The sequence below is a fragment of the Aspergillus nomiae genome (assembly GCF_001204775.2).
Source record: "Aspergillus nomiae NRRL 13137 chromosome Unknown contig00102, whole genome shotgun sequence".
Lineage (NCBI taxonomy): Eukaryota > Fungi > Ascomycota > Eurotiomycetes > Eurotiales > Aspergillaceae > Aspergillus > Aspergillus nomiae.
This window is the reverse complement of record NW_015378157.1, coordinates 22,685-49,599: the sequence shown is the minus strand read 5'-3', so window position 1 is coordinate 49,599 and position 26,915 is coordinate 22,685. Positions and strand designations below refer to the sequence as shown.

The following is a 26,915-nucleotide window of genomic DNA, read 5'->3' as shown; positions in this document are numbered from 1 at the left end:
GCCAGGTACACATCCGATTCAAGAATCCAGCATGTAGACCCCGAGAACAAGAAGTTCCCTGCTCAGCAGCACGGCTACAAGACGGATATGTGAATATCCCACTATGATTTGACATCACAGTACAGATATTATTTATATAATTGGAATTTCGCGCCTCCTCCACAGCTCAAGCGCCTGGGGCTCTTATCTTGCGAAAAGAATCCCTAGCTAAGCCATAATTTGGAAGGGAAAAAGGAAAACGCATTACTCTCCGAAGCCGGGAACGGAAGGAAACCCATCGAGCAAAATCCCACACGGATAACCCTCAGCATGTCATACTTTGTATGAAGCTCCGGTATTGATTTACATATGGTCAATGTAAACCTCTACTGATGATGAAGAAAAAAAGAAAAGAAAAAAGAAGGAAAAAGTCGCGGCGCCAACGAAGGCCTTTTGTAGGCCGCCGGGAGTGGAGCCACTAGCACACCTTTGGGACTAGCTACTTACCGAGAGCAGTAGCTCTTAGGGCTTAGGGTCTATATGGTCATGTGAGATTATGTGGCACGTGTGTGTCCGATGCCTCAGGCGGATGCCAAGCGTCGGCGGTCACATGGTTGAGAATCACATGCAAAGTGGTTGAGTGAGTGGTGACCAAAGGGGTTAGAGTAATACGGTCGTTGTACTCCCCGTACCTTACACGATAACACGGCTTCCATACCTGTCAACCCTCCCTTACTTTAACTTCCTCCTTTTAACGGGCAAGGAATGCGAACCATATTCTCCGGGAGCGCTGATCATAGGCCAGTTTTGAGTGCTGACAATCGCTGGTGTTACCCCACAGAAAAATCACATAGGGCGATCGAGTTGAATAATCATAGGTGCATACGTAGTCTTCGTCCCTGGAATATTTCGTCATGGGGGGCGAGTGAAGGAGGGCAATTTCGTTTACAGCCTGGTAAGGAAACGAGGGGGCAACGGTGCTTGTTGCCTGAGGGGCCTCAGGCTGCTTAGCTTCCAATCATGGCCATGCAAGCACGAGACCAATATTCTTCGTCTCCTCCTCCTCCTCCTCTCACTTCGGCTTAATACTTCTCCCCCTTTTTTCCTTCTGGCTTGTGTTCCCTGAGTATTGATTGCCGGTCAATTTAGTACTCGTTGAAATTACGTATATCGTTATCGTTTGCGATCCTTATCGCTCAACTAATAATAGGGGAAGTCCTCATAGAACGGACCAAAAAAAAAGTGGCACAGGCGCCCTCCAGGTTAGTTTATACTCCATTGCTTTGTACTTTTCCCTCCTTTCACCTCATTGTCACTGTCGCTGCGCACAACTTCAAATACCTTTCTTGCGAGATTTGCTGACATTCTGAAAACTAGTACTGTTGTAGTTGACCGCTTCTCCATACGGCTTCTCGCCCCTCACCCCTTAATAAACGTCCATGATGGGTTCGACATCTGAGCCAAACGGTTGTCCTCTCACAGCGCTGCGCTACATTGCACAGTCATACAATCATGCCGACTCGGAAGCGTCTGCGCTGAGGTTGGTGTTGACCTTAAACCCTCACTGGGATGGTCCGGACAACAACATCGAGTTCGTGCGCTTCACGGACGGTATCACTAATACTGTGTGTTCCGAGCCTGCTATACAGGAGCAGCTAGAGACCAACCTATCAAATCCATGGACTAACTGGCTCCCAGCTTCTCAAAATTATAAATCGCAAGCCTGGCTTGACCGAAGAACAAATAGACAACGAAGCTGTACTGATGAGAGCGTACGGTAATCACACAGAGATTCTTATAGACCGCGAAAGTAAGACAGACTCGGGACATACGCCCTTTCTCCTTCTTGCCCATTGCGACAATGCTGAGTAGATGTCTATAGGAGAAATGAAGTCCCACGCCCTACTTGCCCGCTACGGCCTAGCCCCGTCACTTTTGGCTCGCTTCCAGAACGGCCTGCTCTACAGGTTCATTCGTGGACGGCCCGCCACTCATGAAGATCTGGTGACGCCGTCCATTTGGCGTGGCGTTGCTAGACGGCTTGGACAATGGCATGCGGTCCTTCCCGTTCGTGGAGCTGCTGCCCCTGTCCAGTCTGAAGTGGAAAATGCTTTTCTGAACTCAGTAGATGTCCATCCGTCCAAGCAGGACATTGACTTCCCTCTGATCAAGCCAAGACAATCGGGGCCCAACATGTGGGCGGTTCTCCAGAAATGGATCCTTGCCCTACCTTCTGCGACGGACGAGCAGCGCAAGCGCAGACTCGGCCTTCAGAAAGAGCTTGAATGGGCTGTCAATGAACTGGACGACGGTAAGGGCATCGGCGAAGACGGGGTACGTAGATATCACATTTCATTCTTGTGCCATAAGGATTCCGGCCAGCAATTAACCCCCTCGGTAGTTGGTGTTTGCCCACTGCGACCTTCTCTGCGCCAATGTCATAGCTGTACCATCCGCAGATACTCCTGTCACATCTGCGGGTGAGCCCACAGCGACTGTGCAGTTTATCGACTATGAATATGCCACTCCATCCCCAGCTGCGTTCGACATCGCCAACCATTTCGCTGAATGGGGTGGCTATGACTGTGACTACAACATGATGCCCACATGTGCCGTTCGGCGCCAGTTCTTGACGGAGTATGTCAGGAGCTACACCCAGCACAAAGGCCTCCCTAAGTTGTCTCAGAAGGAGATCATCGATCGACTCTATGAGGATGTTGATCGCTTCCGCGGCATCCCCGGATTATACTGGTTCGTTCTTCCTTTCAATTCCAGTATCCATGGCCCAGTGCTAATATTATACAGGGGTATCTGGGCCCTCATCCAAGCCCAAATCTCGCAAATCGACTTCGATTATGCATCATATGCCGAAACCCGCCTCGGCGAATACTATGCCTGGCGTCGAGAGCTCGACGGCAGCCGCGCCCAAGCCGGCGAAGAAATGCCCCTCCGTGAGCGTCGATGGGCTCAAGAAGTTTAAGCCAACCTCTCTATCTACCAACCTAACAGAACCTCACATCTTACATCATCAGCGCATATAGATTTTACCTTCTTGACCACAAGCATGCTTGCATGAAATTGGGGGACTTTTTTTGCTATCATTTGGTCGGGGTTTCAACATTATTCCCTAGAGCATGTGGCAGGCAGCAGCGACAAAAGGACACAAAACCAGGACAGGGATGCATTTCAGGGAATAAAGCAATGTATACAAAAGGACGGCATGGAAAGGGCTTTGTCTTCAACGACTGTACTGGTGTTCTTGGGACTTTTCATGGGCGTGTTCGTGGGCTGTTTTTTTTTTTCTTTTTTTCTCACTTTTCCTTTACTTCTTCTTCTTCCCTTTCTTGAGGTATGGGTTTAATCGTGTTCGTGTTCGTGTTCGTGTCTATAGCATTGACAAGAAATTAAGTATTGTAATTTTCTGGGTTCCAAGGGATCTGTTTTTCTATCTTAGCTGATTGCACGTCTATATAAACAAGATGTGCTTGGTTCGAGATCTGTAGTTATTGTTATCTGTAGATCTTAGCAATGGTAGTTACTCAAATGAGAAGCAAGATAAAGTACTAGTAGAGAGTGCTGGCTGGTATGTACCTGTTAAGGTCTGGCTTTCTACCGGATATTTATATAGACATATCTCGGGAAGCAGAGGAACTAGCAACAGCACATGAAAGATAGATCAGGGAGTACAAGTATCTCTTGATTACTTGGGCTAGTAGTGCTGTTGATTTGATTTTAGCAGTAGTATGGAGTGAGTAAGAAAAAAAAAAAGTAAATGTCTCGAACATACCGGAGAAAGACACATGATACAAGTGGCGGCCTACACAGCAATCACATGGTCACTAGCTGAATTCTGGCCTGGGGTTCAAGAGAGGGGCTAACATTGAATATTCTATCTGACTGGATTATATATAATCCTTGAGTACTGTCGTCCAAGCACTAAATTTCCCTGGGGCGTAGCTACCATGGGGTGTACAATCGCTTTATATATATAGAGCGGGGGGATCTATGAGGGAAAGGTCTAAATGTAATCTATTGCAGCCCTCTTGAACACACGACATCGTTGAGTCCATATGCAAACCGACCCGAGGTCTCCCTTTCTCAGATACGCTGTGTTTGATATCTAAGCACTGTGTCAATTGGAAAAACAGCTCCAGACAGGGCTATATGTGTACCCGGGATATAAGAAGTCCCGGTGTCTTTCTTGAAGATTGACATGTAGGGCTGAATAACGAGTGACAGTATCAAGAAGCTTTCTATTCAAATTGTTCAAGTGCTGGATGAACACCTATGAAAATATATAAAAAAGGTTGGTTTTAGGCAGGACGACGATATATTCTTAGTTTCGCGTAAGAGTATGGCCAACTATTCCTTCAAAGATGTCATTCAGTATTTCGCATGCAAAAGAGCAATTAAAGCTGTTAGATATATCGTAGAACGATGAAGGAAACCTTTAGGGAAGAGATTTGCTGAATCGCTTGAAAATACGTCTGAGAGAGCGGTATAACGCCCTCATTCATGTGACCATATGCGAGTATTGAGGATACTATACATGATATCGTGGCTCTTGGGCAGTGGCTCACTATCCTCAACATTTGAGAACTTCAAATCATGCCGACTTTCTGTCCTTGTACTCGTCAGCCTCCAAGCTGATATACTCGAGATTTCTCTGATTCTTCCTGATGGCCGCCCCCAACAGCATCTCGTAAAGCTCTGGACGAGTTCGCGCTTGTGCTGCTTCTAGAATATTACTGTAAAGACCTGAGGCAAGTTTCTGGTTCACATCGGCACCTGCATCCAACAATAGTTGTACTATCTCCTTATCAGCGCCTTTCTTTGCTACCGCTGCTGCAAGGGCACTGCCATAGAGCCCCGTGGTGAGTTTTTGATTGACATTGGCGCCTGCATCGAGTAGAAGTTTCACGCTGTATTTTGTTTGACTATACGCTGCTGCCGCAAGTGCGCTACCGTATAGACCAGAAGTAAGCACTTGGTTGACGTCTGCTCCTGCATCAAGTAGGAGCGAGATATTTGCGGGGCTACCGAATGCTGCTGCTGCTAGTGCACTGCCGTATTTTCCCCAAATGAGCCTTTGATTGGCGTCTGCCCCTGAGGCAAGTAATAGCTTTATTGTCTCATGACTTATGGGTGTTGAAGCTGCAGCAGCAAGGGCACTGCCGTAATTCCCACTCGTAAGGGCTTGGTTGACGTTAGCTCCTGCACGGAGCAGTAAATGAATACTTGTATTGTCGTACCATCCGGCTCCACGAGTAGCAGCAGCAGCAAGAGCACTGCCGAATATTCCACAATCGAGCTCTTGATTGATATCTGCTCCCGAGTCTAGCAGCAGCTGGGCGGCCTTTCTGCCTTCTGGGTTTGCGACTGATGCCACCAGCGCACTACCATAAATTCCCCCGGCATGTCTTTGGTTTATCTGAGCTCCTGCGCTTAGTAGTAGCTTGATGATTTCTCGATTGCCAGTTGATGCGGCAGCACCGAGAGCGGTCCCACTACAGAGCAACCCATCAAGCTGTCTATTGACGTCTTCTCCAAGTGACAATAGCTTTTGAACAGCATGTTCATTTTCGCTGAATATCGTTAGTACTAGAAGCGAGTTGGCAGCTTTGTTGGTTTGCTTAGGGTCTATGCGTTCGGCTTCCCACCATGTAAGCGGGACACGGTGAAGGCCGAATCGGCAAACTGCTAACACAGGATTAGAGAAAGGCTTTAGATCTTCAATGGGGAAACCTGGCAAGTGTTCGCAACGTTCACACCAAGACCTATAGGCGGGCCCACTTTCCCCGACACGACCGAGGAACCTCTCAACAAGCTGCGACAGCCGAGGATCAATCTTTTCACCTGTATTCCTGATATAGTGCTCGTATTTTCTTATGTGCACAAACCAATGCTGCGTTGCATAAGGGAGAAAGTTGTCAACCATAGCCGAATACTTGGAACATCCTTGTGACAATTGACTGCTTGCGACTATCAAATGTGTCAGGCATATCTTTGCAGCATTGGCATGACATATGCCAATGCCCCAAAGATTTTCAAAGTAATCATTCACAGAGAGATGAGAGGGTCGACAAAACTGCTGGGAATCCATGACAAGGAGACTAGAGCATGACTCAAGGATGAATTGGATGTCCACATATGGGGTTATCAAAGTGTCAGTCTGGGGATCCTGGCATGCAAGGAAAACGAGGGCATCTGTCGTTAGAGGTTTCTCTGAACATAAAACCCACTGTAGGGCTCTCGCCGCGATCTTAAACTTGCTTCCCGTGGACCCTAGAATTCGCTGGTAGATCTCGTTGTATGCGTATTGTAGGTCAGCTGGTAAGCATCCCAGACGCTCACGAATATCGCTTTCTAGATCTAGGGATAAAAGTTCCGTGACTTGTAAGGCTGCCCATTGAAACCTCGACTCATGTTATTTCGTACTCAGCACTGCGTGATGGGTAGAACACTTACATGCCCTGACTCTTATCTAGAAGGATACGGACAATGTCGTGTTTCAGTTCAGAAGAAATAGGGTTAGCCCGTTTCTTCTCATCTTCATCTATCTTTTGTGAGACAAATTTCGCAATGTCATCCTGATTATCTGTTGCATCAATGCCAACATTGGCATTAGTTTCGAGCCGGCTTGCTATGACTTCGTCCCGTCTGCTGGAGATGAATATTTTCAAATTTTGTATCTGGTCGACAAGTCGGCAGAGATAGTTGATAAGGCCTTGCCTCGAGCCTTCTTCACTTTCGTCCAAGGCATCTAACACTAATATTGTCTTCGGATATGTGGAAATTAACTGAGTTAGGAGCGCTTCGCTCTCTTCAAGGCTCAAGTCCTTCGACAGGAAGCCTCTTTGTCGCCTATCGTCGTAGATTTGGAGAAGACTATCATGGATTACGGTTTGATCATCCGCGATCGAAAGCTGCTTGACAAAGTTGCAAAGAATCTCTTTTGGCTTCCGACGAAGTTCTTCATTGCGATTGCAGTAAAAATATACCAACTTCTGCCCCTGAGCATGCAGAAACTCATCAACAACTCGGGAGACAAGCTTCGTTTTCCCTGCGCCGGCTACGGAAAGATGGGTATGAGCTCGACGAGTTTGATAATATCACCCTGGAAGACTCACGTATACCATGTAACCAAAATATCATTGAGTCCTTAGAAAGCTGCCAATCTTGGAACTCCCGTTGCTTATAGAGCCACCCACCAGTACCTCCTGTACGGCCAGCCCTCGCCAGTGTGTGATGATCCTCATATGGAATGTTTGATATCCACCTAAGGACGTCATCTCGCTTTTCATTTTCAAGAAACAGCCATATGCTTTGGACCCTGTTATTAGCATCTCTAAGCTCATTTTCAAGGGCCTTTACTCGCTCAATGTCTTCGAGCATGCGCTTTAAGCTTTTATATTGGTCGGTGGAACTAACTCGACCGAGGAGACTATAACATCGCTCACAGTTTTGAGCTGCGTAGTCGATGCGTGGAACGATCGCTTCAAAGCGTGCGTTATAATCGTTAATGCAATCGAGGGTGCAAAACGCCGTCGAAATAGTTGTATACCTGTTTCCCTCATACGCCCGGATTGCAATCAGTAGAAACTGCAGGATTAGGGCATAGAGTTCAATGACCGTGGCTTCTAGGTTAAGATATGCATGCTCCATCTCTGGATCGTGGGGATATAGAAGTTCGTAGACCTTACACAGATCAATGAAGTAGAAAACTTTGTCAAGCCCTACTAGTAGGGAACCCATAGTTTCGCGATCGGCTGTCGCTGCCTATGAAGATATTGGAAATCAAAAGCCATTTTAACCTCCGTTACAGTGGGCGGTCCTACCTGTAGCAACATCCTGATCCATGCCCATGGCAATTGCGCATGTATTGGGTCTGTATTGACAGCAATATCGCCAATAGCCTTCAACCTTTCTAGCCATGCGATGACCTTGTCTGCAATATGGCTCAAGCGGAAAGTGTTGCCTTGAAAACTGACATCCCACCTTCTACTTTCACACAGTTCCCGTTTCTGCCTGACTTCTTCCAGCAGTAAGACTGACATATCGCTAACGGCACATGAAGTTGATTGTATTGTAGTATGTTTTTGTATTAACACCTGGTCTTCCATAGAAAGCCTCTGAAGCGCCTTCTGCCAGAAGTCCACTACTGGAGAAGTAGGTGAATCACTTGGTGTATCCCGTGGTAATGTCGTACTGCATCGTCTCTTTTGTAAATGCTCGGCTGAATTTGTCGGTGGTCCTGAGCCCCGACACAGTGAGAGTGGTGAGTGGAATATGCGCTTGAGTCGGCCCTTCATCTTTGATCTCACATATAATATCCAGATATGATTTTCGGGATTTCCCAGTATGGGGAACTAGCAGACTTCAAATATTGAAGCTAGGAAGGCTGAAATCACTCAGCCAAAAGTTCGGCGCTGTGCATTCTATTTAGCATCCACAAGTGTAATTTCGTTTGACCTTGCAATTCAAGGATCGCATAGTCTTGTGTGCAGGTGTTTCAATCAACTGTTTATTGCTTGCTCCTTGTTGCTAGACTTGTGTGAAGTGTGACTAGATAAAGTGAAATCATGTGAGCGTTAACCACCTCGTGACCAGCAGGCAAGCTCACCAGAGAAATTGAACTAAATCGTGACAGACTCACGCAAGTCCTGTCGAATTCAAGCAATTTGCCTTGGGAAGATCTTAATTTGAAAGCTGAGAATTACGCTCTCCCGAGTTTATCAGGAGAATGTATGGCAACATGAGCAGTTATTGACAGGAGGCCTGGTAACCGATTCCATTCGGGTATTTCTATCATAATGTACAATCATTACAGGCCATAAGGCCAGGAAGAAACAAACTAGAGGACATACGCTGTGAAGATGCCATGAGAGGACAGATATGCCAAATAATTAAACCCGTTAAAACCAACGCCCGAAGTGAAAGAAAGAAAGAAAAAGCTTAAAGAAGCCGAAAGCGGCGCTAAAGACGATGCTGCACAGGCAAAGCGGAAGTCGACGGTGAAACTGTACCGTCAAGACCATACACCGAGGAAGCATCGCCGGTATTCAGCTTCAAGGCAGCAACTAGTTTCTTCCACGACTCGAAGCCCCTTTTGGCGTGATTGCGAGGCGTAGATGGATCAGGATCAGCCAGGCTTCTGTTGAACAACTCCAGGGAAACCCAGCCCTCGAAGCCGATATCAAAGAAGGCTTTAGCGACGTCCAAGACGGGCAAGTATCCACCACGGTCCTCTTCGAAGGCAAACAGGCGTGCGTTACGCGACCAGTTCATGCGGGCGGGCTGACCCTTGACATAGAATGGGTGAGATTCGTCCAAAGGAGCACTTAGGCGTTCACCATCCACGATTTGAACATAGAAAACCTTTGAAAGGTCGATGCGAGATCGCAGGCGTGCTATAGACGCTTGGAGTTCGACATCCGCATTAGGTGTCTTTCCTGTGGGAGATGTGGGATCGGCATACACCCGTCCGGCGATATTGAAGGTGTCAAGACAAACTCCAAAGTTTGGACGGTTGACCCGCTCTACAACTTCATAGGAGTCTTCCCATTTGTTGATGTGGTTACCCCATGCTAGGGCTTCGTAGACGAAACGGAAAGGGGGAGACTGCTGAAGGCCAAGATCGGCGATCTCCTGAAGATCTGAGACAATGATGGACATGTCACCTGTGGTCCGGGGCTGGCCTGTCTCAGCATCTGCGGGGAGGAAGTTAGATGGAATCTGGATGAGATCTGTGTCCAGAATGCGTGCGAGCTCAAACCACTTGGGAAGTTTTTCAGTGAGAAGACGCTCATGCTCAGTGCGGTCCAGAAGTCCCTCGTAGTGCCAAAAGGGCTGCAGACAGATGATAGAGAGGTCCAGCGAAACACAAAGCTGGCGTACATGGTGAGCAGCAGAAATATGATCTCCATCATAAAGCAACTTCGCCAAGTGGTCAAGATCGTCAAAAAACAGCTCAATACCCTTGTAACCGAATTGGGAGGCCTGGTGCAGCTTGGTTGGCAGATCATGGATCCCCGGGCGCCCCAGGGACATGGAACCAATTCCGAGACGGTTAGGCATTGTGAAAAGCAGTTGCTGTAATAATAGGAGACACAGAGAAAGAAGGAAGCAGTAGATGAAGAGAGCAGTAGAGTAGTTATAAGAGAAGGATGTGGCCGCGATCCCAATTCACTTAGAGGTGAGAACAAAGTATGAAACTGTTAAAGACACGCTAACTGCCGCGTCATTTAATGTCTCGTGTTCAGTTGACGTAGGTATTAATCACAGTATCCCATAGCACACTTGATCTCTCCGTGCGCGCTGGTCTTTGTGTTATTAATAAATACATTTTACTTTCACCCTGCCCTGGAAGAACGATTCACAAGGCCATTCTTGTGCTTGTATTATGGAAGATAACTCTCCCAATGCAGTAGGGCTGGGGGTTCCACCGCAGGAAACACTAAGAGAAGAACCGCCGGCAAAGCGCTTTCCCCGCCGCATTTAACCGGCTGTGAGCTCTGTAACCCCCAAACCAATTGCGACGAGTAGATTAAGGTCTTTCCTCGGCAATGAAGCTTCGCTTGGCCTTGAATTTATCCCCAAATCGGATGATGTGGTCCGATAAGTAGACTATCTTCTGTTCAACAAAAGTGTCATATACATTTGTTTTCTTCCCCCCTATTTGCTTCTTGACCCCAATACATCTCCCCAGTGATTCCTCCAACAGCACCAGCAAAATGGTTCTACGAATTGTCATCGTCGGCGCAGGGCTTATTGGACCTCGACATGCCAAATCTGTTATCTCCAATCCAGACACCGAGCTCGTAGCGCTCATCGATCCAATTCCCAATGCTGCCAAGGTAGCGCAGGAGCTACAAACGAGCTACTATCCAACTGTCGAAGCCATGCTGCAGGCCATTCCCAAGCCTGATGCAGCCATCGTTTGCACGCCCAACCACACCCACGTCCCCGTCTCACGAGAGCTCCTAGCCAGTGGCGTCCACGTCCTAGTTGAGAAACCAGTCAGTGACAGCATTGACAATGGCCTGGCACTGCTACAGTTTGCGCAGCGGCCAGAGAACGCCCACCTCAAGCTGTTGGTAGGACACCACCGTCGGTTCAACCCGTACGTCCTGAAGACCAAGAAGATGGTGGATGCCGGATCTCTGGGCCAGGTTATCGCCATTAACGGCCTGTGGACATTGTTCAAACCGGAACAATACTTTGCGCCTCCAGGTGATTGGCGTCGTGCTCGGTCATCGGGTGGTGTGGTTCCGATCAACCTTGTGCATGATATTGACATTATGCATTACCTGTTCGGCCCGATTGTGCGCGTTCACGCTGAGAAGACCCTCTCGCAGCGCCCTAACCCCCCTCACGAGGCCGAGGAGGGTGCTGCACTGACGCTTCGGTTCGCTTCAGGCGTTGTCGGTACATTCCTTGTCTGCGATGCTACGCCGTCGCCACATAACTTTGAGGCTGGGACCGGCGAGAATCCGCTCATTCCCAAGTGTTCTTCTGGTGCAGACTTTTACCGCATCTTTGGTTCTGATGCCTCTCTCAGTGTCCCAGATATGACGCGCTGGAGTTACGATGGCCGCCCAGACAAGAGCTGGAACCAACCATTGACGGTCGAGAAGTTTGACGTGGAAGAAGCGACCCCGTTCGATTTGCAGCTTGCCCATTTCGTCGATGTCATCCAAGGTAAAGCCGAGCCTAGTTGCTCCGGTAAGGAAGGCCTAAGGGCCTTACTTGTGTGCCAAGCTGTACAAAAGGCACTCGAAACCGGACAGACAATCGAATTAGATCAGACCGTTCTTGAAGGAAGCCGCTAATTGATGAGTGATTTGAAGGCCATGGAGTTGAAACAGTCTGAAAGAAGAGGACAGAAAGACAGCAAGTCCAGGTAGGGTATAGCTAGGTTTATATAATAAATGATTATCACAGGGTTTCCAACAGAGCTCATTCGCATTGGGAATGTGGGCCATCAGATAGCATTCGGCATCATTATCATGCCTAGCTGTTGGAGTTCATAATTATCACACAAGGCACAGAAAAATGCAACATTCAAGATCAAAAACCAACATCAAGCATCAACGACCTCCACTTGTTTATCGGTGCTCTTCACAAAGCCGGAATCCTCCAAGTCATGACGAAACCGTTCCTCATCTTCCCGAATTTGGGTGAGGAGAGCCCCGTGAGCACGCCAAACCGGCTTAGTCTCGAAAAGTCTGTCCATGCTCTCTAACGGGATACCCTTCGTCTCTGGAATTAGGAAGAACACAAAGATGATGGACAGAATCATGAGAGATGCGAAAAAGAAGTACACTCCGTAGTCCATCTTGGCAAACATCTGTGGAGTGAATCGGGAAATGAGGAAGTTCCAGAGCCAGTTGGATCCCGCCGCGCAGGCTTGCGCAAGCGATCGGATATTGGGATCAAACATTTCCTAAACGACGAAGCTGTTAGAGAAGAATTTACTAATATGGCTTTCACAGAAGTCGGGGAACAAGCTTACCGAGTTAATAACCCATGGGGTACCGTTCCAAGAAGGGGTATAAAACACAGTCCATAGGTAGAAGAAGAACATAGCAGCAATGCCACCGCCATCCATCTGCTTGTTCTCTCGTTCTGAGGGTTTGGCGATCTTGATATACGCCCCGACGATCCACAAACAGACCGAGCCACCGGCGGCACCGATGAGGAGGAGCAGACGCCGTCCCACATGGTCAATCAGCCAAAGAAGCCAGATAAATGTCACCACAGTCTTCACGACACCGAAGATACCCGTGGTGAACAAGCTTGTATTCGAACCTGTCACACCAATGCTTTTGAAAACGGTAGGACTATAATAGTTGATGGCGTTGATACCTGAACCGTTCTGCCAAAAGAACAGCATACTACCAAGGAAGAGACGATACAGTATCTTCTTGTTCGTCCAAGCCGCAACGAACGGCTTCCAGAAACCCAGACCAATAGTAGAACGCTGGTGTTCAAGGGCCTGGTCAATGGCACCGATCTCCTCGATCATGTAGACATGGTCTTCTGAGAGTTGACGAATCCAGCAGAGGTTTTTGATTGCCTCCTCTCGACGGCCCCGCAGGAATAGCCAACGCGGAGACTCTTTCAAAAAAAGGGCACCAATAAGAAGAAGGCCCGATGGGATCAGCTGGACGGCGAATGGGATGATCCACTGCTTATGACTCGGGGCTAACGTCTCATCAACGCCGTACTACCAGATAAGGTTAGCTGTGTCGATAGTTTGTAGGAAGTATAACAAATAGGAAGCACCTACACAGATCCAAAAGCCTACAAGACCACCAATTTGCCACCCTAGTTCGTAAACTCCAACCAACCGTCCTCTGATCGCCGGTGGAGATAACTCGGAGATATAAATAGGAGTGATATTCGAGCCAGCTCCCACTCCCAAGCCAGCAAGCACTCGACCTCCGTAAAGTAAGCCAAATCCACGGTCGCCATTGACACCAAGCATTAGGCCAGCACCCAGTGTGAATATTAAAGCAGAGCACATCAGGCCCCATTTTCGGCCCCAAAAATGGCCAATAGGATAGGCGAAAAATGCACCAAAGAATGCACCTGCCTGGTAGAGAGACACAATGTTCGAGCTCACTAGGTCTTGGCTTGCGGGAGACATGGAGTCCCAATCAAACTCATCCTTGAATGACTGGAGAGATATAGTCGTACCAATGAAGGCACTGTCATATCCAATCATACAAGATGTGCATGAGGCAACGGCTGCAAGGAGGTAGATCTTCCAGTTGTACACCTCCTTGGGAGTTGGTCTATCCTCGACTAGAGAGAGGATAGACATGATGACAGTGTGATCACTCTCAAGGGAATGACCAGAGGCTGTCAACAACTTAAGTCAGGTACACAGGGATTGAGGTAGCGTATATGTAAAATTAAGAAACAAGTTTGATGAGAAAGATGAGAAAGATGAGAAAGAAGTGCCGCGCGTCAGGGGTCTAGATACTTATACTCTATTCCCACGCTAGATGACAACGTCTCTGTTTAAGGAACGTGGAACGAAAATCCGGGGTGCGAGCTGAAAGGAGCCTGGGGTTGCGGAGATAAATTGTTTTTCCACAGTCTGCTAAGCTGTCGGCGGCAAAACGAATCGAATTCTATAGGGCACGTGGAGGAAAGTATTTGTTTCTCCTCGTAACCTCTTGCCCAGACGCTTTTAAACTTTGTTGTACTACGAGGGAGCCAAGCCAGAATGACTCTACCAGTCGCAATAAAATCTCTGCCATTGTTGTTGGCACGCTCGCTCCGATTCCGCTCAAGTGGGTGGGACTCAAGACGGCAATGCTGGCGAGCATTTGTGGGGAAGCCAAGGACTCCAAGAACTATAAACGACCTTAGTCACTTAGTGTACTCGAGGAAAGGGAACCCCAGACTGGATATGGCTAGTAGGGGGGCCACCCCGGGCTTCCCCCAAGAAGGACTGGAGTACATTGACCATCCAGGTGAAGTAAAAGGCCAATAGCCATTGGCTAGATGCCATCGGTGGCTGGGGAAAGGACTTCGCCGGGAAAGATTCTCTACCAAAGTATTCCCCATGGGGGTCTGTGTCGCCACTGGAGTCTTGGACGACAAGATTAAGCGAGACGAGCTTCCCTAAGCGCGGGAAAAGCGTTCTCCCCGGCAATTGTTCTGTAGAAAGTTAGATTTAGGTTAAAGTTGGACGGTGCTTCTGGGCATCCCACTGAAATCCATCTTCAGTGACGGTTGGCTGCATATAATGTACCAAGACAGATCACGATGAGTGCTCCAACAATGATAGGACAAATTGCGTATCTTGTCTAGATGAGCCGTAGTGGAAGAATCTCGACACTTTGTGGAGTAGAATACAGAGCAAGTGGAGTGCGATCTCGGACTCTCGGAGGGGAATGAAAACGACGGACAAGTTCCGCTGCCTGAACTTATCTTGGAACAAGTCACGGGCCCAAACTAAAATCTTAAACGTTTCTCCGCCGCATTGCTTGAGTTGTGGAATCCTCAAACTACAATTGGCTTTCGTTCTCGTCGGATAAAATGAACTAACAATTTTCGTATTAGTTAAATGAACTGGTGGCATACTTGCGTTGTTCCTCTCTTGCTGCACATCATTTATATACTACCAGATACCCAATCCAATCCCCTTTCGACAATCAACTATACCTTGACTTTCCACCTTCCGTCACAATGGCAGCACCGCAGATTGTGAACGATGCTCAACCCGAGGAGCCCATTACCTCTCCAGCTGAGCTGGATGGTGTCGCATATCTCTATGGACATCCTTTGCTGAACTCCCTCTCCCCACCACTCCATAAGACCGTCTACAGCACATTGGGTTTGAACTGGGGCCAGATCCCTCTATCCAGCGTTTATGGCACATCTGCGACGTACCCTCCACCGTACACTCGGTCACCTCCCATCGATAAATACTTGGCCGCCATTAAAGCTAACCCCAAGTTCGTTGGCTCCTCTGTCACCATGCCGCACAAGGTAGCCATCATGCCTCACCTGGACGACCTTACCGAGGACGCAAAACAAGCCGGAGCCTGCAACACCATCTTCTTGCGCGAGGAACAGGACGGCAGCCGCTCCTACGTCGGTACAAACACCGACTGCATTGGCATCCGGGAAGCCTTGCTGCAGAACTCCCCATCCACAGAAATGTTCCAGAACAAGCCTGCCTTGATTGTCGGTGGAGGCGGCACGGCTCGCTCGGCGATTTACGTACTACGCAAATGGCTCGGTGCTAGCAAGATCTACATTGTGAACCGTGATGCGTCGGAAGTCGAGACTATTCTGAGCGAAGATAGGGAACGGAATTCTACTTCGGCACAAGCTCCCCTTATTCATGTCACTGATCCCGCTGTGGCAGCCTCTCTTGAGGCACCCGTAGCCATTGTCTCGGGTATTCCCAACTACCCGCCGAAGACCCCTGAGGAAATCAATGCCCGAGAGGTGCTCCAGGCTTTCCTGGGCGAGACCTCTTCTTCGGGTTCGATTAAGGGTGTCATTCTGGAGATGTGCTATCACCCCGTTCCCTGGACGGAAATTGCACAGCTCGCTTCGACCGCTGGCTGGAAGGTTATCCTGGGTTCAGAGGCTTTGATCTGGCAGGGCCTGGAACAGGCCCGCCTCTGGACTGGTCAGGATGTGGTTGCTGTTCCTGGAGTGGTGGATAAGGTCAAGGATATGGTGGCCAAGTCGCTAGCTGAAAGGTCATCTAAGTCTAATCTTTGATTGTCTTTATATATAACATTCTCTATACATGATTCTTGTATATAGCATACCCTAGAGCATAGCATATGTGATAAATTTAGATATGTCGTCATGAACAAAAACGAGCTCTTCCACAAAACCTGGTAGTCTATATAATCACTAAAAAGCGCCAGGAGGTTTATAAATCCCGAGGAAATAATTAAGCACCAGGCCGTGTATATTCAAGCTCTCGTACACGCTTCCATACCTCCCTCACTGTTCTCTCCTGCGTCTGTCGACCGGTCTCGGTTGCTGACGGCCCCGCTGGTCTTGAATTAAAGTTAGCCACCAATTACTGCTTAAGTACTCGCAGGGATGTCCTACCTAATAGCCAAGTACAAGCGACTGCCCAGTCGCACATCTCCAATAGGGGCAGTGTCAGGATCCGCTGGTGGATTAGCGGTTGTGACCAAGCCACCCGCTTCAAGGAGGATCGCAATTCCAGCAGCAACGTCCCTAGGCCAGTCAGACTGATATCATCCAAGAAAGAGAGATTATCGCAAAATGCAAAAGATGGCGACCCACCATTCCCAACAGCCACCCTCCCACCAGATATCAATTGATCCCATCGCGGTATACGCCAAATCCAACGTCGCACTCCCCAGGCTCCGGACACCATGGACCATTCCACCCTTTCCACTCCGACCTCCGATCTCCGCGGCCATGTTTACAAAGCTCTCAATTTTGCGATGCATGTTGCCATCGGGAATATCACGGCGGTCCTTTCCCCATTCACAGGCAAAGACACATTTGCTAGGTGCATTAGGGGGCATCGGTGGGATAGACGGGTTGCGGATAAGTGGAAGACGGCGCTTTTCATTGAGCCAGGCGCCTCGGTTAATACATGATGAGAAAAGTTGATCTTGGAAAGGAGCATAGATGACACCAATGACGGGTTTGTGGTTAACGATAAAGCCGATTGAGACACAGAACATGGGGAAGATATGAGTGAAGTTAACCGTTCCTAGAGCTTATGGTCAGGGAGAAAATTGCGATATGAAGTGAGAGATTTACCATCTAGTGGATCAATACACCATGTTGGTTGTTCATCTATGAGATAATCTCGAGACTGTCCTTTGGCATATGTCTCCTCCCCCAGGAATCTTTGGCTGCCTGTAAGTGGTTTTACTCAGCAATGACTGGGAGGATTGACTGACTTGTGAGAAGGGTATTTCTCGTTAATTGCGGTCTTGATAAATGCTTCCACATCTGGTACGAACATCGTCAGGTCGCTTGAAACGTTGTTATCTCGATAAGGGCGCAGTAGAGCTTACCTTCATCTGTCTGAGTCACAATATCCACTGCATTTTCTTTCTCTTCCACCGACTGGCTCTCCTCACCCCCGATTCGCTTTTCAATGCTTTCCAGTAAGAGCTGACCTGCTTTACGGCCGAGGTCTACCGCAAAAGCATAGATCTCGTCCAGTTGTTCCTGTTCGAGCTGCATGACCGTCATCGTGCGGGGTCGATAACGACAAGTGCAAGGTTTTCAGATGGATATCGTGTGCACTGTGCTTTAAGCTTCTTGGGTTGATTGTACTCTCTAGAACATGTACCACTGAAGCACAGATGAAGTGGGATATTCAAGATGACTGACTCCTCGTGGACCGGTCAAGGGTTATGAGTGCAGGTTATCTCCAGCGACCGTGAGTAACCGATAAAATTGACTATCAACGGGCTCCACATTGCTTGTTTCCTCACGTGGGTGGCCATCTGGATGGGGTACATGCATTAACCTACCTACCAAGAGAATCTGCCTAGTAGGTAAGTGAATATGCACTGATTGGCCACAACCTTCAGCATAATTTTGATATCTATTTTGTGTAAAAGACATTTTGTAGTGCCCGGGCCAAATTGCGGACAATGGAAGTGGGATCTTCAACGTCTGCCAAACTTTAGTTGAGCAGTGGGCTCGTAGTGCATACTATGGACTATTAACTGCCTATCATCACTCTTCGAGGAGTCTGAATCTGATCTACAATGCCTTTCAGCCTTTCATGAAGAAATTGGGCGTGTATATCTGTCCAGCAGGCCTATGGTATGCTTCCAGCCCTATGTACACGGCCACACACAGTATGTGTAGGTATCCCGGACATCGGCAATTACTTGCATACAATTCAGTACAGCCATGATTCTTCTCTAAATAGGAGTACCTAAGATTTCTGGGGAATATAAGATTCATGCTCATGAGACACCTTTGTTTATATCTCAATACAATCTTCATCGCTCATGCACAACAACTGTAGCATAGCATAGCGTATGCGCCGGCTTCCTGCGGGTGTTCGGCATGCCGGGAAAGCGTTCTCCCCATCCTACCGGAGTTTCCTTTAGTCCAATGCGGAGAACCCTGGTTCCTTCCCCACCAAAGTTTTCTGGTTGCCACTTTCGATGTAATTACAAGTATATTCAGTTAATTAATTACGAGTATGGGTTTAGGCCCCAGGGGGATTTAGCTACTCCGTAATAACTTGGCTAAAGTTGAATGCAGATGTTTTACCCATGCGATAAGACGAGTATGAAAGTATAATAGTGAAACAAGAAACAGTTCTTCAAACAACAAAATTACTATCAGTTTCTATTCTTGCCATACTCCGCATCCGAAATACCACACTTCCACGTTCGGAGCTTCAACTATCACGAATAACGAAATCTATTCTCCTCCAAAGTCTTCATATACCGATAATTCAAAATGGGAAAATCAATCCTCCTCATTAATGGCCCCAACCTTAACCTCCTGGGCACTCGTGAACCTCATATTTACGGCTCAACCACTCTCGCAGATGTCGAAGCCTCGAGCAAAGCCCATGCTACTTCACTAGGGGCTACTCTGGAAACCTTCCAATCCAATCACGAAGGCGCAATCGTTGATCGCATCCAAGCTGCTCGGGGGAATGTTGATGGAATCGTTATCAACCCTGGCGCATACACGCATACCTCAGTGGCTATCCGGGACGCCTTGGTGGGGGTGGATATCCCTTTCATCGAGCTACATGTGAGTAACGTCCACGCAAGGGAGCCATGGAGACACCACAGCTACTTTAGCGATAAAGCCGCTGGAATAATTGTTGGGTTGGGAGTATATGGCTATAAGGTTGCGGTGGAACATGTGGCTGTGAACTTCAAGTCGAGGGAGGACAAGGCTGTACTTTAAGTGCCAGTTACAGATGCTTCATAGAAAAAAAAGGTCTTGGATGAATGTTGATATATAGTGTAATGTGTAGATATGTCATTGCAAGGGTTCGATGTGAATATCGATTTAATCGTCCATTCATTTCTGTCACTGCACACGAATGACAAATTATATACGCCTTAATATATACAATCGAAGAATTAGAAGTAAGGGCGAAACGCTATGCATAAACTCTTCATAGCCTTTGCTGGGTAGCTATCGCACTACAAGGACCAGCCCATGAGATGGTGCTTTGAATCAAATGCCACCAGCGGCGGCATATCTAACAGGTGGGCAAGCCAGAACACCCAAGGAGTCAAAGCCTTCTAAACTTAGCCTGAGGCCCACCTGGTGTTATCCAACATCAAGTTTGTGGCTCAATTACCAGTTGAGACTCCCGTGGTAGCACCCCCCGAAGGATCGGAAATTGGCAATTGCTGTGTTTGGGCCAGGAGGAAAGGTTCTACCTGACTCGAATAAGAATATAGTTCCGGAATTCCCGCGTCTGGAACAAATCCTAAGTTCTGCATGAATTCTGGCTGATTGTCCGCTCTGCAGTCCACATGTCAGCGGCTGTACAACTACAACGAGGATGAGAGCTACTCACTTTTCGGTACCATCCAACGATGCTAATTCATCAAATAATGCATCGAGATCGGGAGCAATCCGCGGTCGTTGGAGAGACCCATATCCGTCCATGTCAAGAAAGGCGCCAATGTTATTATTCTGTTCACTGTATGGTGTCTGATATTGTAAAGGCTGAAATGAACTCAAGTCTGGTAATGAAGCCGCTCCGTTTACCGGTCGTGTGGATGAAGAGATTGAAGCGTGTTGCCTATGAGAAGTAGGCTCCCTCGGTTGAGAGGTTTGCTGTAACGTTTCCGTCACTCCTCGGTTGATATTCACCGACGAGGCAGGTGTTGGTAAAGATAATGCTGCATTGTCCTCGGCATTTGATGCCGCTCGCATCCAGGAGTTCGAAAGAAGTGGATCAGCCGCACTAATATCTAGGTGTGTATTGTCTATTGCTCCAGCTCTCCTTATTGCATTCCCTGAGACTGGCATTTCCGCAAGGTGGAAAGAATTCTGATCAGCTGAGGTTGGATTTGTCAGGCTTCGTTGTCGCTGAGTTACGGAGGTCGATGACACATTTGGTGTCATTGTTGTCATACGTAACCCCGACGTGTCTTTCTCCTGCACAAACCACACAGTCGCGAGGTATGAGGCAAACGATCGCAATTTTTGCTTTAAGCCAGAATCGAGATCAAACAGCAAAGGCAGATTGCGTGTTTCAGATTCCTGGGGCGTGCTAAGGGAAAGAACCGTACCAAAGGTAGGAAAAGTGGCAGAGAGGCTGTAAGTCTCCATGTACATTTGAAGTAATAATAGCAATCTTTTTGAGCTTTCTGTCGCACGTCCCTTGTGTATCGCCTCGTGTACGTTGGCGTCGCTTTTCTGAATTGCGAATTGCAAACTCAGAGTAGCAATGACGCCTTCATACATCATCTCGAGTCCAAAGATGTGAGGTGAAGCTGGCTTCGCCGAGTTCGCTTGCACATCAACACGATAACTCTTGGGAAGAGCCGAGATCCAGATCTGTAATTGGCGTTCCAGCACCTCTAGCTGTGAGGCAGAGCTAGTCATAGATTGCTTGGTACAGCACAGGTCGTTCAAAATGCATATCAACGAGATAAGTCGGTTAAAAGTGCTCAATGCATGGAGCGGCCCGCGATGGAAATTACCTCGTGATGACTCGACCGGGCGAAGGCCAGTTTGATCTTCCCAGGGATGCCATTCTTCCAAACCATCCTCATTAATTGGGCCAATCCTCATCAGGTCGCCCTTGCGCAATGACGGGATTTGGTCGGTTTGCATCGCAACTATAGTCTCAAGCAGAAAGCAGCCCAAAAAGACATGCTTCGCTCGCCCCGGGCTCTTTAGCCCATCTTCATTAATCAATTGGGTGCTTGGAGGGCGATCCAGCCTCAGACACTGTGAAATACGAACGGCCTGTCCTACAAGCACCCATGCAGCTGCCCACTCTTGTTGACCAAGTTTGATAAGTGACAAGATCAGCAATGCTTGAACATGGCCAATATCATAGGCACCTTCTTCTCCTGGAATTAGACTTTTGGCAGTTATATACAACTGTTGAGGATTTGGTCGGTCGCTAGAAGCTTGCAGCATTTGACGAGTCGTGGTAATTGAAGCCTCCTGAATAGAGGCAAGAGCTAGAACTGCCCATAGTGCCGCGTGATTGCCAGAGCCAGCAGACGTAGCTGAAACAGGGGTGTCATCCTCCGAGTGGCGAAATGCAGTCCGAAGTATATCGTGCTTTTCGAGTATTGGAAACCAACATTGTGTATATGTAAAGTATAGGTCAATCAATGCCCAAGCATTGGAGGGGAGGGGAGGCGGGTATCTTGATGTACTCTCAGAGGAATGGATGGAGTGAGGCAGCGGTGGTGGATGAGTGGCTAGTAATCTGGGGTCTTCTGTGGCGTCATTCGGGGAGGATGTTTGAGTGCTGGAGTCTCGGGTATTGCGTGTCGGATGGCTTTTAGCGGCTGATCCAATTGTAGGCGTTTTGATGGGTGATGGCCCTGCAGCCAATGAACTCTCCCTTCCATCTCCTAACCCTTCAGGAATATACCACTCGAGGGTATCGGAAGATAGCACACTACTGCCTTCGGCATCCTGAGGAGAATCACTATCTCCAGGGGCTCGTAGCTCTTTATCTTGCTCGTCCTCCGGCTGCTCTAATAAGGTCAACATCCGCTCGACATCTCTAAGCACAGCACTATTCTTCCACGAGAAGAGAAGTGTGTCGGACCCCTCAGCCTCTTTGCCCATTGTAGACAAATGACTTGGCATGTTGGCTGCCTTTAACAACGCGCGAACCACATCCTCACTACCCTTTATCTTGCAGAACACGAGACCCCATAGCAACTCGAGCGTTCGAATGTACCCGGTTGGTAAGCCCCTCTTTTTGGGATTGGCCTTGTAGGTGCAGGGCCTGGACAGCGAAGCGCAGGTTGAACACACTGGTTGGACCCCATCGCATTTATCCTTTTTCGACCGACAGCTGTCGCAGGCGCGCGAGACCCGCTGTCTCTTGGGATTAGAGGTATGCTCATCTGCAGCAGTATTCGATCTATTATCGTCGTCGGCATCAATCAGTCGTCGTTTAGCTTTGCTGCTCCCGGAGGCTTGGCGCATGTCGCTGCTCATGATCGTCTAAATAGCAGTGCACTAGATTGTTCTGGACGCATGTCCATCGTCAGATGCAACCGAGATGTATCATTTGCCGGCAGATAACTTTGCAGAAATTGAACTTCAATTCACCCCACCACACAGGGCAATGGGAACACAAGGAATATGAGCTAGTCCGTGCTGTCAAGCGAGACTAGATCGCTTAGTCCAACTAGAACTAGAATCTGTGCGTAACCAATCCGAATTTGGTGGTGATAGCAAAAATTGAGATATTGACAGAATGAAAAAGCGGAGAAAGGAAAAACGAATGTATGCTGGTGGAAGTTGGGGAAAGCGGCCCTATTGCTTACCCGCGGTCTAGTGTCAATACAGAGTACGGAGCAAGCGATGACCTCCCCCGAATCAAAGTAGACGGATTGAAAACACTTTGGAACCATGGCACTAGTAATCTAATATTCTCCACTTCCCCTTCGACTCATGATCGCTAAATGAACTTAGCGAGCAGGCCCCCAGTATGTACCTATTTCACTGGGTCAGTGTTAAAGATCTTTTGCTAATTCATATGAAAGAATGCCCAAACAGCAAGTCAATGCGTGAGAGTAATGTGGCCATACCATACTGAGTTGTCGGTAAGACTCGGTATTATTTCGTATCTCAATACTGTTTTTCGGGAATGTCGCCCGAGTGGGTTAATCCCCGCGGGGTAGTAATTGCCACTTAGAATGATTCTAGACGATACAGTATTTTAAACCCTGTGGGTGGTAATTTTCACGGCTGAGCATTTGTCCGCAAACTCCAACGGATCCAAATCTCCGAGGCCCTAAGGCTCCCCCAAACCAACTTTGTCGCTTCCCCACGATTAGGACCCCTTAGCTCTTCCTCCACCTCCACAACCACCATCGTACATTGATTGATTTTTCTTGGACGGGAGGCAGTCACCCAACGCCGCGTTGAACCCTGGCAGAGTCACTCATGCCGTCACCCCGATTATTCTAGCTTTTTACAGTGAATTCTCCCTACCGAGCACTTGTACCTTGGTTTCTACATTTTCGCCATCAGTCGTACATCTATTCCTTGTTCAATGTCTCCATCTCACTACCCACGCCGCGCATAAACCAGGAATGCCCTTATTCGCCGAAGACATAGGCGCTCCTACTTCACTGTGACAATATGTCTATACTCGTGAGGCCGCCAAAACGTAAACTATCTGAAATCGAAGGGCTTGAGGAAAGGAATAGGCTATCATACAGTGGTCGCTACCCAAATGCTACCCCCAGTGCACATCTGTCATTGGAACTGAATTCTGGAAAAGATGCTGGGCATCCGATAATCACCGCTTCCCCTCTGGCAGAGCCGGCGGAGACCACTAGAGAGTCTTCTTCACGTGAGCTGAACTCCAGTAGGGCGTCACCTGTATCCTTCGAGAGCCCCCTCCAGGTACAGAGGACATTCGCACCAAATGTTTCCATTGTACTAGTTGGAATTCGTGGCACAGGCAAGTCTAGTCTTGCGGTCATCTTGGCCGCAACTTCCGGAAGACGATTGATTGATGCCGATCGCTATTTCCAGCAAGTAACAGGACGTTCACGTGCAGCTTTCAAGAAAGAATATGGAATTACCGAGTATCGTCAGCAGGAAGCTAGAGTTATGGAATCTATGCTATCGGAACATAAAGAAGGTTGGGTCATCGCGTGCGGGCCAGGTTCCATGGAGCGCAGTGGGCAAATGCTTCTCAGGGAATATGCAAAAACGCATCCTGTCATCCATATCATTCGAGATCCGGAAAGTATTCAAGCATATCTACAAGCATGGGACACAGATAAAGTTCGCCGTTTTCTCGAGCTTTCGGGTCCTATCTATCGCGCATGTTCAAACCTTGAGTTCTTCAATGTCTCGGAAACCGGCCACGGAGATCTCACATTAGGGAAGAGCGGTCAGCATCATTCACAGCTTGAGCTTGAAGTAGATCAGCGCTCCCAAACATTCACGCCATTTCTGACTCTTAAACGGTTGCAACGTGACTTCGTTCGTTTCATTGCTTTCGCCACTGGAAATGCTACCGACCTGAGTAACCAACATGCATCATTCCCACTCTCTACGCAACCAGTCGAAACACGGATCTTCACTTATGCTGTATCTGTACCGATATCCACTCTTTTCACGAGGAATCTCAATATTGAGGATTTGGAATCAACTGCAGATGCCTTCGAACTAAAGGTGGATGTGACAGATATTCCTTCCTCTCGTCTAGGGCTCGAATCCACCCTTGCGGATAGGATTAGTCAAACTATGGCTAACATTCGGCGGAACATTGTTGTCCCTCTGATATACCATGTTGAAAGCGATGTAAGCCTGGTTGGCTCGGCATCACCGCATAATGAGCCGTTTCACCGTTCTAGTGCCGCATATCTAAATTTGATACACCATGGTTTACGACTGGCTCCTGATTTCATAACGGTTGATCTATCTTACGATGACGGTGTCTTATCACAAATTATCGCTTCGAAAGGCTCAAGCAAGGTTATTGGGCATTTTGCTTCTATACAACCCGTTGACCAAGGCTGGGACGGTCCTGTCTACCTCGAGCTGTACGAACGTGCCAAACGACTCGGATGCGATATAGTTCGATTGACACAGCCGGCATCATCAATGGACGATAACCACGCTGTCCAACGCTTCCGTCATCGTATCCAAGGTCTCCCTGGCCCGCAGTTGCCTCTCATAGCCTACAATTCAGGCTCACTGGGTCGGCTGTCTTGCTGTTTTAACCCGATATTGACACCGGTAAATAATGAAGCCCTACTGTCCGAGACCCAAGCGAAGAACCTGCCTTACATCACGTTACGTGAGGCACAAGAAGCGCTCTATGCCTCCTTCGCTCTGGACCCGATGCAGTTCTTCGTTTTCGGTGCCAATGTAACTTACAGTTTGTCTCCCGCCATGCACAACGCAGCATATAAGGCATGTGGGATGCCACACGTTTATAGTATTCGCCAGTCACCATCTCTGCGAGGCCTCAATGAGTTAGTAGCAAACCCGAACTTTGGAGGAACCAGTGTCAGTCTGCCTTACAAGACAGAATCTATCCCGCTCCTTCATTCAATGTCACCTCACGCCCGGGCAATCGGGGCCGTTAATACTCTGATACCAATCCGGAATCTGGAGGATCCCGCTCTTGTTTCCAAAGGGTCCTCCTTGTATCTGGAGAAAAGCCGGGCAGGGCCGATAAAAGGCTTACATGGAGACAACACAGATTGGATTGGCATCTGCAATTGCCTTCGACGGGGACTTTCGCCTGCTAACGCGATTCGTCCATCGTCTACAGGGCTGGTTATTGGCTCAGGCGGTATGGCCCGTGCTGCCGTATACTCTATGATCCACTTGGGAGTGCAGAACATATTTGTATGGAACCGTACCTTTGCCAATGCCGAGAAGTTAGCATACCATTACAATCGACAAAATCTTCCTACGCATAACAACAATGTGCCAACAACTCACTCGACAGTTCATACTCTACGCTCACTACAAGATAGTTGGCCGGCTAACTATAACCCACCAACCGTGATATGTTCGTGCATACCAGCGCACAGCATCGGGGGTCAGCCGGCCCCCAACTTTGAAATACCCTCTCGGTGGCTTGGAAGCCCTACTGGTGGAGTTGTGGTCGAGGTAAGTTATTGCCTTATTCAAGATATATGCAAAGTATGCCTGGACAGACTGTTAATTGTTATCTAGCTCGCTTATAAGCCCCTCGATACCCCGCTGGTAAAACAAATGCGAGCCCTTTCTCACCGTGGCTGGGTTGCGTTGGACGGCCTTGATGTCCTTCCAGAGCAAGGATTCGCGCAATTCGAGCTATTCACGGGTCGCCGCGCCCCTCGGCGCCTAATGCGGACTATTGTACTCCAAGAATATAAGGCGGAAGAGGGACAAGATGATCAGAATGCAATTCAAAGCAGGCTTGAGAGCTTGGACGGACAGCCTACCTGAGACCGACCTGGTGAAATCGGGTTCCGTTGTCAGATTACTGGGGCTGTGGGGACTAGACAGTGCCGCACGCCTAAGTTTAAAAAAACGGTCATGTTACCAGTTACACGCCGTCGCCAGTCGCCTCCGTTTGCGGCCAGTTTCCATTGTTCCCGAAGAACAGAGTCGGATACTAATCGGGGTTCTCGTAACAACCGTGGAAAGGGCAAGCTCTTCTCCAGATGCGGCTGCGCAAAAATACGCCCTATAAAAAGGGCGTAAGGTTTTGATCCAGCGACATCTACCGCCACTCGGTG

The 26,915-nt window shown here is 48.4% G+C and overlaps 10 protein-coding genes across 10 annotated transcripts; 5 read left to right on the top strand and 5 right to left on the bottom strand.

The window, feature by feature from the left end:
* Window positions 1-1,091: 1,091 nt before the first annotated feature.
* ANOM_004653 (putative ethanolamine kinase) lies at window positions 1,092-2,959 on the top strand (the record flags this gene model as incomplete). Its single annotated transcript, XM_015549910.1, has 6 exons — window positions 1,092-1,241; window positions 1,357-1,604; window positions 1,678-1,789; window positions 1,862-2,313; window positions 2,381-2,730; window positions 2,785-2,959. The coding sequence occupies exons 2-6, from the start codon at window positions 1,419-1,421 to the stop codon at window positions 2,957-2,959; spliced, it is 1,275 nt and encodes a 424-aa protein (XP_015407735.1). The 5' UTR covers window positions 1,092-1,241; window positions 1,357-1,418.
* A 1,626-nt stretch (window positions 2,960-4,585) lies between these two features.
* On the bottom strand, window positions 4,586-8,036 carry ANOM_004652 (uncharacterized protein; the record flags this gene model as incomplete). The annotated part of the gene is made up of 4 exons (XM_015549909.1): window positions 4,586-6,395; window positions 6,448-7,051; window positions 7,110-7,758; window positions 7,818-8,036. 4 exons carry the CDS (start codon window positions 8,034-8,036, stop codon window positions 4,586-4,588), a joined length of 3,282 nt encoding a protein of 1,093 aa, XP_015407734.1.
* Window positions 8,037-8,955: 919 nt separating this feature from the next.
* Window positions 8,956-10,056, bottom strand: ANOM_004651 (sugar phosphate isomerase/epimerase family protein; the record flags this gene model as incomplete). The annotated part of the gene is made up of 1 exon (XM_015549908.1): window positions 8,956-10,056. The coding sequence occupies one exon, from the start codon at window positions 10,054-10,056 to the stop codon at window positions 8,956-8,958; it is 1,101 nt and encodes a 366-aa protein (XP_015407737.1).
* A 656-nt stretch (window positions 10,057-10,712) lies between these two features.
* ANOM_004650 (Gfo/Idh/MocA family protein) lies at window positions 10,713-11,810 on the top strand (the record flags this gene model as incomplete). The annotated part of the gene is made up of 1 exon (XM_015549907.1): window positions 10,713-11,810. One exon carries the CDS (start codon window positions 10,713-10,715, stop codon window positions 11,808-11,810), a length of 1,098 nt encoding a protein of 365 aa, XP_015407736.1.
* A 251-nt stretch (window positions 11,811-12,061) lies between these two features.
* Window positions 12,062-13,807, bottom strand: ANOM_004649 (sugar porter family MFS transporter; the record flags this gene model as incomplete). The annotated part of the gene is made up of 3 exons (XM_015549906.1): window positions 12,062-12,424; window positions 12,494-13,207; window positions 13,271-13,807. 3 exons carry the CDS (start codon window positions 13,805-13,807, stop codon window positions 12,062-12,064), a joined length of 1,614 nt encoding a protein of 537 aa, XP_015407729.1.
* Window positions 13,808-15,183: 1,376 nt separating this feature from the next.
* On the top strand, window positions 15,184-16,233 carry ANOM_004648 (shikimate dehydrogenase family protein; the record flags this gene model as incomplete). The annotated part of the gene is made up of 1 exon (XM_015549905.1): window positions 15,184-16,233. One exon carries the CDS (start codon window positions 15,184-15,186, stop codon window positions 16,231-16,233), a length of 1,050 nt encoding a protein of 349 aa, XP_015407730.1.
* Window positions 16,234-16,411: 178 nt separating this feature from the next.
* ANOM_004647 (inositol monophosphatase family protein) lies at window positions 16,412-17,706 on the bottom strand (the record flags this gene model as incomplete). The annotated part of the gene is made up of 6 exons (XM_015549904.1): window positions 16,412-16,520; window positions 16,576-16,707; window positions 16,777-17,215; window positions 17,266-17,354; window positions 17,409-17,460; window positions 17,526-17,706. 6 exons carry the CDS (start codon window positions 17,704-17,706, stop codon window positions 16,412-16,414), a joined length of 1,002 nt encoding a protein of 333 aa, XP_015407724.1.
* A 1,233-nt stretch (window positions 17,707-18,939) lies between these two features.
* On the top strand, window positions 18,940-19,401 carry ANOM_004646 (type II 3-dehydroquinate dehydratase; the record flags this gene model as incomplete). Its single annotated transcript, XM_015549903.1, has 1 exon — window positions 18,940-19,401. One exon carries the CDS (start codon window positions 18,940-18,942, stop codon window positions 19,399-19,401), a length of 462 nt encoding a protein of 153 aa, XP_015407731.1.
* Window positions 19,402-19,796: 395 nt separating this feature from the next.
* ANOM_004645 (putative C6 transcription factor QutA) lies at window positions 19,797-22,650 on the bottom strand (the record flags this gene model as incomplete). The annotated part of the gene is made up of 2 exons (XM_015549902.1): window positions 19,797-19,971; window positions 20,027-22,650. 2 exons carry the CDS (start codon window positions 22,648-22,650, stop codon window positions 19,797-19,799), a joined length of 2,799 nt encoding a protein of 932 aa, XP_015407722.1.
* A 1,152-nt stretch (window positions 22,651-23,802) lies between these two features.
* Window positions 23,803-26,622, top strand: ANOM_004644 (putative quinate pathway repressor protein QutR; the record flags this gene model as incomplete). Its single annotated transcript, XM_015549901.1, has 2 exons — window positions 23,803-26,301; window positions 26,368-26,622. The coding sequence occupies 2 exons, from the start codon at window positions 23,803-23,805 to the stop codon at window positions 26,620-26,622; spliced, it is 2,754 nt and encodes a 917-aa protein (XP_015407723.1).
* Window positions 26,623-26,915: the final 293 nt, after the last annotated feature.